The 10,910-nt window shown below is 66.8% G+C and overlaps 1 protein-coding gene across 5 annotated transcripts in view; it reads left to right on the top strand.

Annotated features, from left to right (window-relative positions):
• Positions 1 to 10,672, top strand: part of CAMK2B (calcium/calmodulin dependent protein kinase II beta) — a 15,877-nt gene extending 5,205 nt beyond the window's left edge. The window contains exons 1-16 of one of the 5 annotated variants that reach the window (XM_075117400.1): positions 308 to 379; positions 684 to 786; positions 1,246 to 1,329; positions 1,803 to 1,897; positions 2,123 to 2,245; positions 2,340 to 2,423; positions 2,876 to 2,918; positions 3,439 to 3,513; positions 5,184 to 5,224; positions 5,298 to 5,369; positions 6,347 to 6,391; positions 6,725 to 6,773; positions 9,060 to 9,135; positions 9,204 to 9,298; positions 10,103 to 10,337; positions 10,428 to 10,672. In XM_075117400.1, coding sequence (XP_074973501.1) covers positions 353 to 379; positions 684 to 786; positions 1,246 to 1,329; positions 1,803 to 1,897; positions 2,123 to 2,245; positions 2,340 to 2,423; positions 2,876 to 2,918; positions 3,439 to 3,513; positions 5,184 to 5,224; positions 5,298 to 5,369; positions 6,347 to 6,391; positions 6,725 to 6,773; positions 9,060 to 9,135; positions 9,204 to 9,298; positions 10,103 to 10,335 — 1,245 coding nt within the window. In that variant the 5' untranslated portion in view covers positions 308 to 352 and the 3' untranslated portion in view covers positions 10,336 to 10,337; positions 10,428 to 10,672. Of the gene's footprint in view, positions 1 to 167; positions 380 to 683; positions 787 to 1,245; positions 1,330 to 1,802; positions 1,898 to 2,122; positions 2,246 to 2,339; positions 2,424 to 2,875; positions 2,919 to 3,438; positions 3,514 to 5,183; positions 5,225 to 5,297; positions 5,370 to 6,346; positions 6,392 to 6,724; positions 6,774 to 9,059; positions 9,136 to 9,203; positions 9,299 to 10,102; positions 10,338 to 10,427 lie in introns of those variants that run through there. The other 4 variants (XM_075117402.1, XM_075117398.1, XM_075117401.1 and 1 more) reach the window with 4 other exon arrangements.
• The last annotated feature ends 238 nt before the right edge of the window (positions 10,673 to 10,910 follow it).

The raw sequence follows: 10,910 nt of genomic DNA, 5'->3' as shown, positions 1-10,910 counted from the left end.
GGGAGCACCCCCTGACAGGCACCGAGGGGTGACCCCCCAGACAGTGACCCCCTGCAGGGGTGACCCCCCCCCCAGGCAGGGGTACGGGGGGGTGCCAAGCTCAGCACCCCCCCCAGTATGAGATGACTGTTTCTGTAGGGTCCCCCCAGGGCACAGTGGGGTGCCAGCAGCGGCACAGGGGGCCGGTTTTTGGCGGGGGGGCGCAGGTCCCAGGTGCCCCTCCCAGGCAGGGGGGGTTCGGGAGGTGGTGGCAGCGGGGGAGGGGGGCAGCATATCCCTGACACCCCCCCCAAATTTGCATGCAGCCACTGCATCCAGCAGATCCTGGAGGCCGTCCCTCCACTGTCACCAAATGGGGGTTGTCCACAGGGACCTCAAGGTGAGTGACCCCCCCCCGCCGTCTGTCTGTCCGTCCCTCCGCACAGGGTGGTTCTCTCCCCTTCCAGGGCCTGGGAGGGAGACGGGGTGATGCTGGGTGGGACACGGGGTGATGGTGGGGCACAGGGTGACGCACCCCCGGGCCCTTGGCACGGGGCAGCCGCGGAGCTGCCTGTGGCACGGGGCTGGCAGAGGCTCGCTTGAGGGCTGCAGAGCACCCTCTGCTTCCTCCCCGTGCCCTGTGCTGGCCCTCCTTCCCACCGCCCCCGGTGCCGCCCCACGCCCCCGGGTGCCGCCCGCCGCAGCCGGAGAACCTGCTCCTGGCCAGCAAGTGCAAAGGGGCAGCGGTGAAGCTGGCCGACTTTGGCCTCGCCATCGAGGTGCAAGGGGATCAGCAGGCCTGGTTTGGTGAGTGCCACCGCATCCCCGTGCCCAACGCGTCCGCGTCCCAGTGCCCACCACCTCCCCGGGTCCCCCGTGCCCACCGTATCCCCATGCCCAAAGCGTCCCCATCCCCGTGCCCACCGTGTCTCCGTGCCCACCACGTCCCCCGTGCCCACCCGCATCCCATCCCAGTGCCCACTGTATCCCTGTGCCCACCATGTCCTGCGCCATACCCACCATGTCTGTGCCCCATGCCCAAGGCAGCCTGCCCACCCTGTCCCGGTCCCGTGCCCACCCTGACCCCCATGCCGTGCCCACCAAATCCCCCCGTGCCCGCTGCGTCTCCCCATGCCCACTGCGTCCCTACCCTGTGCCCAGCACATCCCTGCCCCCACACCCGTGCCCCAGCCCCGTGCCCGCCCCCGTCCTACCCCGTCCCCATCCCCGCCACTGCGGCTCAGCTCCTGCCTGTCTCCGTCCCAGGCTTCGCAGGCACGCCTGGCTACCTCTCCCCCGAAGTCCTGCGCAAAGAGGCCTACGGCAAACCTGTGGACATCTGGGCGTGCGGTAAGAGCCTGCGGATCCCGGCCCGATCCCGGCCCCCTCCCATCCTTATCTCAGTCCTGGTTCCATCCTAAGGCCCTTCTGAGTCCCTTCCTGGCTCCATCCTAGTCCCATCCCACTCCCACCCCAGTCTCATCCTGTACCCTATCCCAGTTCTATGCTGGTCCCATCCCAGTTCCTGCCCCAGCCCTATCCCATTCCTCATCCTTTGCTCACCCTGTCCCCATCCCTGGTCCCACCAGTCCCTACGCTGTGCCCACCCCGTGCCATGTGGCCCCAGCCGTGCCATGCTCTCCCGGGTGGGTGGGTGGGTGCTGCCATTGGTGACGGTGCCGTCCTGGTGGGACCGTGGAGGCTGGCATGGAGACAGGCCATCCTGGGGCCACCACTTCCCTGGGGCAGGGCTGGAGGGAGCCATGGGGAGGCTGGGGGGCCCCCATCCCCCCCGGCCCTGACCCCCCCCTTTCCTCACCCAGGTGTCATTCTGTACATCTTGCTGGTGGGCTACCCGCCGTTCTGGGACGAGGACCAGCACAAACTCTACCAACAGATCAAGGCCGGTGCCTACGACGTAAGTCACTGGTGCCAGGCACCCCCTCTGCGCTGCAGCCAGCTGGCTTGTTAACCCTGGAACCTACTGAGGGACACTACAGCTAATCACCACCAGGGAGAGCCTGGGGGAGGGCTTTGGGCCACGCCTCCGGTGACTGGTTGGGGACACATGGGGAGGGGGAGGGACGCAGGTGCGGTGGGGCACAGCCATCACCCCACCACGTCGCCATCCCCCACCCCGCAGTTCCCTTCACCCGAGTGGGACACGGTCACCCCCGAAGCGAAAAACCTCATCAACCAGATGCTGACCATCAACCCCGCCAAGCGCATCACAGCCCACGAAGCCCTCAAGCACCCGTGGGTCTGCGTAAGTGCTGTCCGTGCCCCCCACCTGGTTTATGTGTCCCCCCCCCAGCCTGGTGGCCACCGGCGCCTGGCGCTGACCCCCCTGTCCCCTACAGCAACGCTCCACCGTGGCCTCCATGATGCACAGGCAGGAGACGGTAGAGTGTCTGAAAAAGTTCAACGCCCGGAGGAAGCTCAAGGTGAGACCTTCTCAAGGGAGGAGCGCGGGCTGGATCCGGCCCTGGCCGTGCCCGGTGCTTCCCCACCTGCCACAGCACCGCCCCGCCCAGCCCCGCGCCCTCCCGTGGGGCACAGTCCCACCCTGCCTGTGCCCGGTGCAGTATGGTCGCATCGTGGCAGCACCTGGTGCAGCACGGTCCTGTCCCAGCCACCCCACGGTCCCAGCCTCGCCGTGCCCGGTGCTCTGCCACGGGCCACAGTCCCACCCCCCGCGGTCCCCAGCGCAGCAGGGACCAATCCTGCCCCTGCCTGGCACATCCCACTGTGCCATGGCCCCATCCTGCACCCCCTACCGCATCGCCACGCCCCACGGGCCCCATCCTGCACCCCCATCACATCACTGCACCCCACGGGCCCCATCCTGCCTCCCCCCATCCCCAGGGCCTGATCCTGCGCCCTCCCTCCCTTGCAGGGCGCCATCCTCACCACCATGTTGGCCACCAGGAACTTCTCAGGTAAGGGGGGGCTCCCGTTGCCCGGGGGGGCCGGGGGCCGCAGCCCCCAGCCCGCAGCCCCCGCCGAGGCTGGTGCCCCCCTCCCCCCTCTCTCTGTCACTGTCTTTCTCTCTTTCTCCCCTCCACACCCTCACCCCCCCCACCCCCCCAATTTTTTCCCTGTCGGCGAGGACGGGGGTGTGTGTTAGCCAAGGGGGGGGGGCAGGACCCGGCCCCCCCCCCCCCGCCCCACGCACACAGCAGCAGGTAGTGCCCGGTCACCGTGCCCCCCCCCCCCCCACTCCGGTGGCTGGTGGGGGGGGACCGGGGCGGGGGGGGGGGAAAACGATGGAGCAGCACCAGCCACCCCCAGGCCTGAGGCCGGGGTGATGGGCACCCCAAGACTTGTTGGGCGGGGTGGGTGGGAAGGTGGGGGTCCTGGCTGCAGCCCCTGCCCCCCGCCTGCCCCCACCCCCCCTAACAGGAGCTCTGCTCCCTTTCTCTCCTCTCTCTCTCTCTTCTGCCCGTCTCCTGCCCGCAGTGGGCAGACAGACCACCGCTCCTCCAACCATGTCGGCGGCCGCCGCCGGGGCCCCCCTGGGGCTGGTGGAACAAGGTAGACGCATCCGCAAAGGGCCCCCCCGGCCCCTCCCCAGCCCCGCTTGGTTTCTGTGTGTCCCATCCCCCCCCCGCCCCAGATCCTTCGTACCCCCTCCTCCACCCCATCCTCTTCCTCACCCACCACTCCCCCCCCCCCCAACGGGTTTCGGGTGCCCTCCTCGGAAATCGGAGCGCATGCATGGCCCCCCTGCATTGCCCCCAGCCCTGCACCCCCTTCCCCAGCCTCTCCCCCTCCCCACGGGGACTGAGAGATGCCACTGCGTCCCCCCCCCGCTGTCACCCCCTCGGCTGGCCCCAGGGGGTCTTTGTGCCGCCCCTTGACCCCCCCCGCAGCGCTTCCCCCCCCCGTCCCCGTCCCAGGGTGGGCTGCTTGGGCGCTTGTGCCCCCCCTCCGGGCCGGTGGTCCCTGGTGGAGGGGGACACACTGCGGTGGCACCCCCAGGGGACCCCTGGGGATCCCCCACCTGGGTCAGCAATGGGGAGCTGGGGGGGATAATTTTAGGATGGCCCCCCCCATTGCTCCCACCCCCACACACAGGGGGGGCACACTGGTGCATGGAGGGGGGAAAACCAGCTGCATGCCCCGTGTCGTCCCCCCCCGTGTCCCCCCCCTGTGTGTCCCCCCCCCGCACACCTCCCCCCTCCCCAGCATGTGCCCCCCCCCCCCCCCCCGCATGCCCCCCCCGCACGGCTTCCCGAGAGCTGCAGCCGGTGTTCGTGGCGCCGCGAAACACTTGGCGGGTCCTTAAAACCATGCCCCCCCCCCCACCCCAAGGGCTATAGCTGCCCCCACCCGCCGGGGATCCCCCCCCGGCCCCCCCCCAATTTGGCTCTGGTTTAAACCCCCACCTCTCAGCGCCCGCCTGCTTTCGGAGGAGGGACCAGGACCCTTGGGGACACCCCCACCAGGGACCCCCTGTGGGGACACGGGTCCGCTGGGGGGGCAGGGGTGTCCCCTTCCCCCCCGCCATTGGGTGATGCTGTCACCGATGTGTCACCGCACAGCCCCCGCCACCCCATGCCGCCGGCGGGGGGGGTCCCCGAGCTCAGAGGAGCGACGAAGATGCTTGAGGTGACACCCCCCCCCCCGCCATGGCCACTTGTGTCACCCCTCCATGTCCCCACCCCCCCCCCCACTGGCCAGAGATCCTGATAGCAGTGACAGAAGCTCCTCGCCCCGTCCTCGTCCCCCTCCAGGGTGACACCGGGGGGGCACAGGGGGCCACCCCCCCACCCCCGGACTCAACTCATCTTTTTTATGTTCTTTTTTTTTTATGTTTTTTTCCCTTTTTCCTCCTTTCCCTCTCCGTTTCTCTCTCACCCCCCCCTCTCTCTCGCTTTCCTCTCTGCATTTCTCCAAGGTAAGCCAGCCCTGCACCCCCCTGTGGGGGCCACCAGGATGGGGACCTCCCCCAGCTCATGTGTGTCCCCTCCCAGGTTGGGGACACCCCTCCCCAGGATGGGGAACCCCCCCCAGGATGGGGACATCCCCCTCCCAGTGTGTTCCCCTCCCCCGACACCGGGGTGGCGGCTGTTGCCGACACCTGGGGGGGCATCAGGGTGGGGGGGGCCAGGGAGGGGTCAGGGTTGGGGACGCACACAGTGTCCCTTGTCCCCAAGGGAGGGGGACAGCCGCTGACCCTCTTCCCCCCCGCCTCCCCGCAGCAGCTAAGAGCTTACTGAACAAGAAGGCGGACGGTGTGAAGGTGAGGGGCTGCGGGGGGGCGCGGGGGGGCCACCCCCAACCCGTGCCACTGAGCGCCCCCTCTCTCCCCCCAGCCTCAGACCAACAGCACCAAAGGCAGCGCTGGCGTCACCAGCCCCAAGGGGACGCTCCCACCCGCTGCGCTGGTAGGTGCCCCCCGCCCCCAGCACCCCCCCCCCGCATCCCACCCCGGCCGGATCCATCCCGCCAGCCCATCCCATCCATTGCCATGCGCCCCCGCCGCCTCGGCCGGCTGTCTGTCTGTCCGTCAGTCCCTGATGTCGCTGGGGATGGGGGGGGGGGACATGGTGTCGTGAGGAAGGGGATGGAGACGGGGGCTCAGGACAAAGGCACAGGGGTGCCCCTGCCATACGGACAAGGTGGGTGCAGGACGTGGGTGCAGGTGGCGTCCCTGTGCCATGGGCGCAGCGAGGCAGGTGCTGGATACGGCCATGGGGTGCCCCGCCATGCCGACGGCAGGGTGGGTGCAGGGTGCAGGCCCGGGGCTGGGGCTGCCCACCACGACCCTGCCGATAAGGTAAGCGCAGGACGCGGGCCCGGGGCTGCCCGGCCGGCACCGCGGGCGCGGGATGCGGGGATGCCCCGGTGGTGCAGACGACAAGGTGGGTGCAGGATGCGGGCATGGGGATGCCAGCGCGACGCAGCCGGCACAGAGGGTGCAGGACATGGGCAGGGGGCTGCCCAGCCCGTGTGGGATGCAGACGCGGGGATCCCCAGCTGGCGCAGTGAGTACGCGGGCACAGGGATGCCCGAGCACAGCGAGTGCAGGATACGGGCACAGGGCTGCCCTCCACGACGCAGCCGGCTCCTCCTCGGCCATCCACGGGGTCCCGCTGCGTCTCTCCCCCCTCTCTGCTCTCTCCCCCCTTTGCCACCCAACCCCACCGCCGTCTTTCTGTGAATTAAACCATTTGGCTTTCGCTGGACTAATGACTCTCTGCTTCTCTCCCCCCTCTGCCCCTCCCCGAATCCGGTCTGGGTCTCTCTTCGCCCCCGTCCGCGTGCCGCTCGCTCCGTCGTCCCCCCCCCGTTGTCCCCCCTGGGCTCTCGCTTCCTCCCGCCCCCCCCCCCCCCGCCTCTGTCTCTCTCCCTTCTCCCATAGGAGCCTCAAACTACTGTAATTCATAACCCCGCGGACGGCATAAAGGTATTGCTGCCTCTCTTCCCTTCTCGCCTCACCCGCGTTCGTTAGCCCCCGGGGTCATTTGGGGCCCCGCTTTCCGCCTCCATCCTCCCCCCAGCATCAGCCATGGCGCAGGGCAGGGAGGGGGCTGACGCGGTGCTGGAGCGGACAAGGATCGCGCACGGGGTGCGGCGACGGCGGGGGGGATCCCCCCCCACCCCTCCCGCAGCATCCGGCATCTCCGGGGTCCTGCCGAGCCCCAGCCGGGCTCATCCCCGCCCCCATCCCTGGCCGGGCCGGATTCTGACCCTCTCTGTTTGTGTCTCTCCCCCCGCACCGCTGCCGTCCCGCTGGCAGGAGTCGTCCGACAGCACCAACACCACCATCGAGGATGAGGACACGAAAGGTGATGGGGCTGTGGGAGGGCACTGGAATGCGCTGGGATGCACTGAGATGGCGCTGGGATAACACCAGGATGCATTGGGATGCACTGGGATGGAGCTGGGACGCACTGGGACGGTGCTGGGATGGCGCTGGGATAGCACCAGGATGCACTGGGAGGGCGCTGGGATAGCACCAGGATGCACTGCGGTGCACTGGCATGGAGCTGGGATGCACTCAGAGGGTGCTGGAATGCACTGGCATGGAGCTGGGATGCACTGGGAATGCACTGGGATGGCACCAGGATGCATTCAGGTGCACGGAGGTGGCACTGGGATGGAATGGGATGGCATTGGGATGCATTGAGATGCACTGGGATGGAACTAGGAGGCACTGGGATGGCACTGGAATGGCTCTGGGATGGCACCGGGATGGACTGGGAGCCAGTGTAATGGTACAGGACATATTGGGTTGGCATTGGGTTCCACTGGGATGGCACCAAGATGGCTTGGGGTGTACTGGGATGGAACTGGGATGTATTGGGATGCATTTATTGGCACGGGGACACACTAGGATGCGCTGGAATGGCATTAGGATGCACTGAAGTGAACTGGGATGGAACTGGGATGTATTGGGATGCACTGCGATGGCACTGGGATGCTCTGGAATGGCTCTGGCATGGCACCAATGTGCATTAGGGTGCACTGGGATGGCACTGGGATGCATTGACATGCACAGGGGTAGCATTGGGATGCACTGGGATATACTGGGATGGCACTGGGATGCACTGGGATGACACTGGGACACAGTGGGATGGTACCAAGAGGAATGGAGAAGCACTGGAAAGGCAGTGAGATGCAGTGGCTAGGACTAGGCTGTACTGGGATGTACTGGATTGGCACTGGGACACAGCAGGGTGGCACTGAGATTACTGGAGTGTAATGAAATGCTCTGGAATAGCACTGGGACATACTGGGATGGAACTGGGTTGTGTTGGAATGCACTGGAGTGGCACTGGGATGCAGTAGGGTGGCACTGGGATGCACTGGGGTTGCATCGGGATGAAATGAGGAACTGGGATATAATGGAGGGCCTGCACTGGAACACACTGGGATTGCACTGGGGTACGGTGGGACACACTGGAATTCAACAGCATGACACTGGGATGGAACTGGGGTGAACTGGAATGGTTGGAGCGGCACTGGGTTGCAATAAAGGCACTGGGATGGCCCCGAGACGTACTGGTGTAAGCTGGGGTGTATCGGGATGCGCAGGAATGGAACTGGAATGCTCCAGGATGTAACTGGGATGTAGTGGAATGCACTGGAATGGCACTTGAATGTACTGGAGTGTCACTGGGATGCAGTAGGATTGTACTGGGATGGAACTGGGGCATATTGGAATGCACTGGGGTGGCACTGGGATGCAATAGGATGGCACTGGGATGTGTTGTGATTCACCTGCATGAAACTGGGATCTACTGTAATACACGGGGATGGTACTGGGATGCACTGGAATGGCACTGAGCCACAGTGGGATGGACACTGGTATGGAACTGGGTGTACTAGGATGCACTGGGGTATTCTGGGATGTGCTGGGGTAACATTGGGATGAGCAGGGAAGCACTGGGACATGCTGAGCTGGCACCAGGATGGCACTGGGCAGTACTGGGATGTGCTGGGAGGGGTACTGGGACACCTGGGTGGGCCGTGGGGATGTCGAGACTGGTGTGGCAGAGCCGTGGGGGCCTGAGGCGCACGGAGGGCCCTGCGTCTGTCTGTGGTCCGGCCGTCTGTCTGCCCCCATGGTCCGTGCGTCTGTCCCCATAGCCCATCCCTGTCCCCATAGGTCTGTACATCTCACTTCATGGTGTGTCTGTCTGTCCCCATGGCCCCTCTGTCCTTGTGGTCAGTCTGTCTGTCCATCCCTATGGTCCATGTGTCTGTCCCCATGGTCTGTCCGTCCCCATTGCTCGTGCATCTGTTCCCACAGTTTGTCTGTCTGTCCATCCCCACGGTCCATGTGCCTGTCCCCATGGCCTGTCCGTCCCCATGGCTTGTGCATCTGCCCCACAGTCTGTCCGTCTGTTCCCGTGCCCCCCCCTCCCCCCTTCTCCATCCCCTGTGTCACCGGGTCCATCCCCACATTCCCACCCACCCCCACTCCACGGCGTGGGTCCATCCCTTCCCCTCCCCCCACCGGCCCCACACCTCCCCCCGCCACTATCGCCATCGTCCCCCCCACCCCTGCGGGGTTGGGGCGGGGCAGGGCGGGTCAGGGTGGGCACTGACGCTGGCCATCCTCCCCCCAGCCCGCAAGCAGGAGATCATCAAGATCACAGAGCAGCTCATCGAGGCTGTCAACAACGGGGACTTCGAGGCCTATGCGTGAGTGCAGCCTGTGGGTGTGGCCGGGCGGGGCCGGGCGGGGCCACTGCTCACCCATTGCCTTGCAGGAAGATCTGCGACCCGGGGCTCACCTCCTTTGAGCCCGAGGCTCTGGGCAACCTGGTGGAGGGCATGGACTTCCACCGCTTCTACTTTGAGAACTGTGAGTGCTGGCGCCCCGCCCGTGCCCCGCCCCACCTGTGCCCCACCCTGCCCGTGCCCCGCCCTGCCCATGCTCTGCCCTGCCCACACCCTGCCCACGCCCATGCCCTGCCCCCGCCCTGCCTGCACCCTCCCCACCCTGCCCGTCCTCTCCCTGTCCTGCCCACCCCCCTCCATCCCACCTGTTTCCTGCCTGCTTGCCCAGCCCATCCTGCCCCTCCCTGCCTGGCCCTGCCCTGCCCGGTGGCCGTGCCTGACCCTGTCTGCCCCCCTGCTGCCTGCCAGGCAATCTTGGCCATCCCCTGCCCTTTTCTGCCTGTCGGTCTGTCCATCCAAACTTCCCAGCCCCCTCCTGGCCCCTAGCCGTGTCCTGCTTGGTCCCTCTGGCCATCCCTCCTGCCCATCTCCTGCCTATCCTTCCTGGTCCCCTGCCCATCCTCTGCCTGGCTGCTGCCCGCTGCCCTGCCCGCTCCTCATCTGGGTCTCGCTGCGGGCCTGTCCATCCTGTCTGCATGTCCATCCACCCGTCTCTGCCTGCTTGTCCGTCCTGCCTGCACCCTCCCTGCCCGCCCATACACCCCTCCCAGCCCATGTCCCTCCCTGCCTGCCCACCCTGTCCCAGCTGTCTGTCCATCCTGCTGGGCTGCTGTCTGCATACCCCATCTGCCTGCCTGTCCATCCTGCCTCCCTGCCTGTCCATCCTGCCTGTATCCCTGTCTGCCCGCCCAGCCCCATGCCTGCCTGTCCATCCACCTGCCCGTCCCCTGCCCGTGCCCCGCTGCTGACAGCCGGCCCCCCCCGGCAGTGCTCTCCAAGAACAACAAGCCGATCCACACAACCATCCTGAACCCCCATGTGCACGTCATCGGGGAGGACGCCGCCTGCATTGCCTACATCCGCCTCACCCAGTACATCGACGCCCAGGGCCGGCCCCGCACCAGCCAGTCGGAGGAGACCCGCGTCTGGCACCGCCGCGACGGCAAGTGGCAGAACGTCCACTTCCACGGCTCGGGGGCCCCCGTCGCCCCGCTCCAGTGAAGGTGAGCGCAGGATTGGGGTTAGAGGGGGGCTGGGGTGCCCCGGTTCTGGCTCACAGGGGGTTCCCCCCGCCCCGCATGCCATCCCCGCAGAGCTCGCGGTGGCTGTCCTGGTTCCAGCCTGACGGAGACGGCGATGGGAGCCGAGCCGGCAGCCGGAGCTGCGGCCCCGAAGCACGCGTCCGCATGCCTGTCCCCCCTCCGCCCCGGCCCCTGCTCCTCCCCCTCCAGTGCCTGTGTTTGCAGAAAACAAAAAGACAAAAAAAAAGAAAAAAAAAAGCCCAAAACGACAACAACAACCAAAAAAAAAAGGCAAAAAAAATAAAAGGGGGGGGGGGGGGGAATAAAAAAACCCAAACCCTAAACCCTAACCCAACCACACACACACGCGCGCCCAAAAACCAACCCAGCCGCTCGGCCACAGGCAGGGGGACGCCCCTGCGGCCAGACACCCCCCCCACCCATCTCCACCCTGGGGGGTGGGTGTCCCCGGCTGGCGGGGGGGGGGGCGGCCCCAATCCCCCTCTCCCCGGCTGTGCTTGTGGCGTTTTGCTGTTGCTGGTGGTGGATGTTGTT

This window comes from Phalacrocorax aristotelis, chromosome 24 (assembly GCF_949628215.1).
Source record: "Phalacrocorax aristotelis chromosome 24, bGulAri2.1, whole genome shotgun sequence".
NCBI classification, from domain to species: Eukaryota; Metazoa; Chordata; class Aves; order Suliformes; family Phalacrocoracidae; genus Phalacrocorax; species Phalacrocorax aristotelis.
Note: the sequence above shows the minus strand (reverse complement) of the source record. Positions and strands in the feature narration are given on the sequence as shown.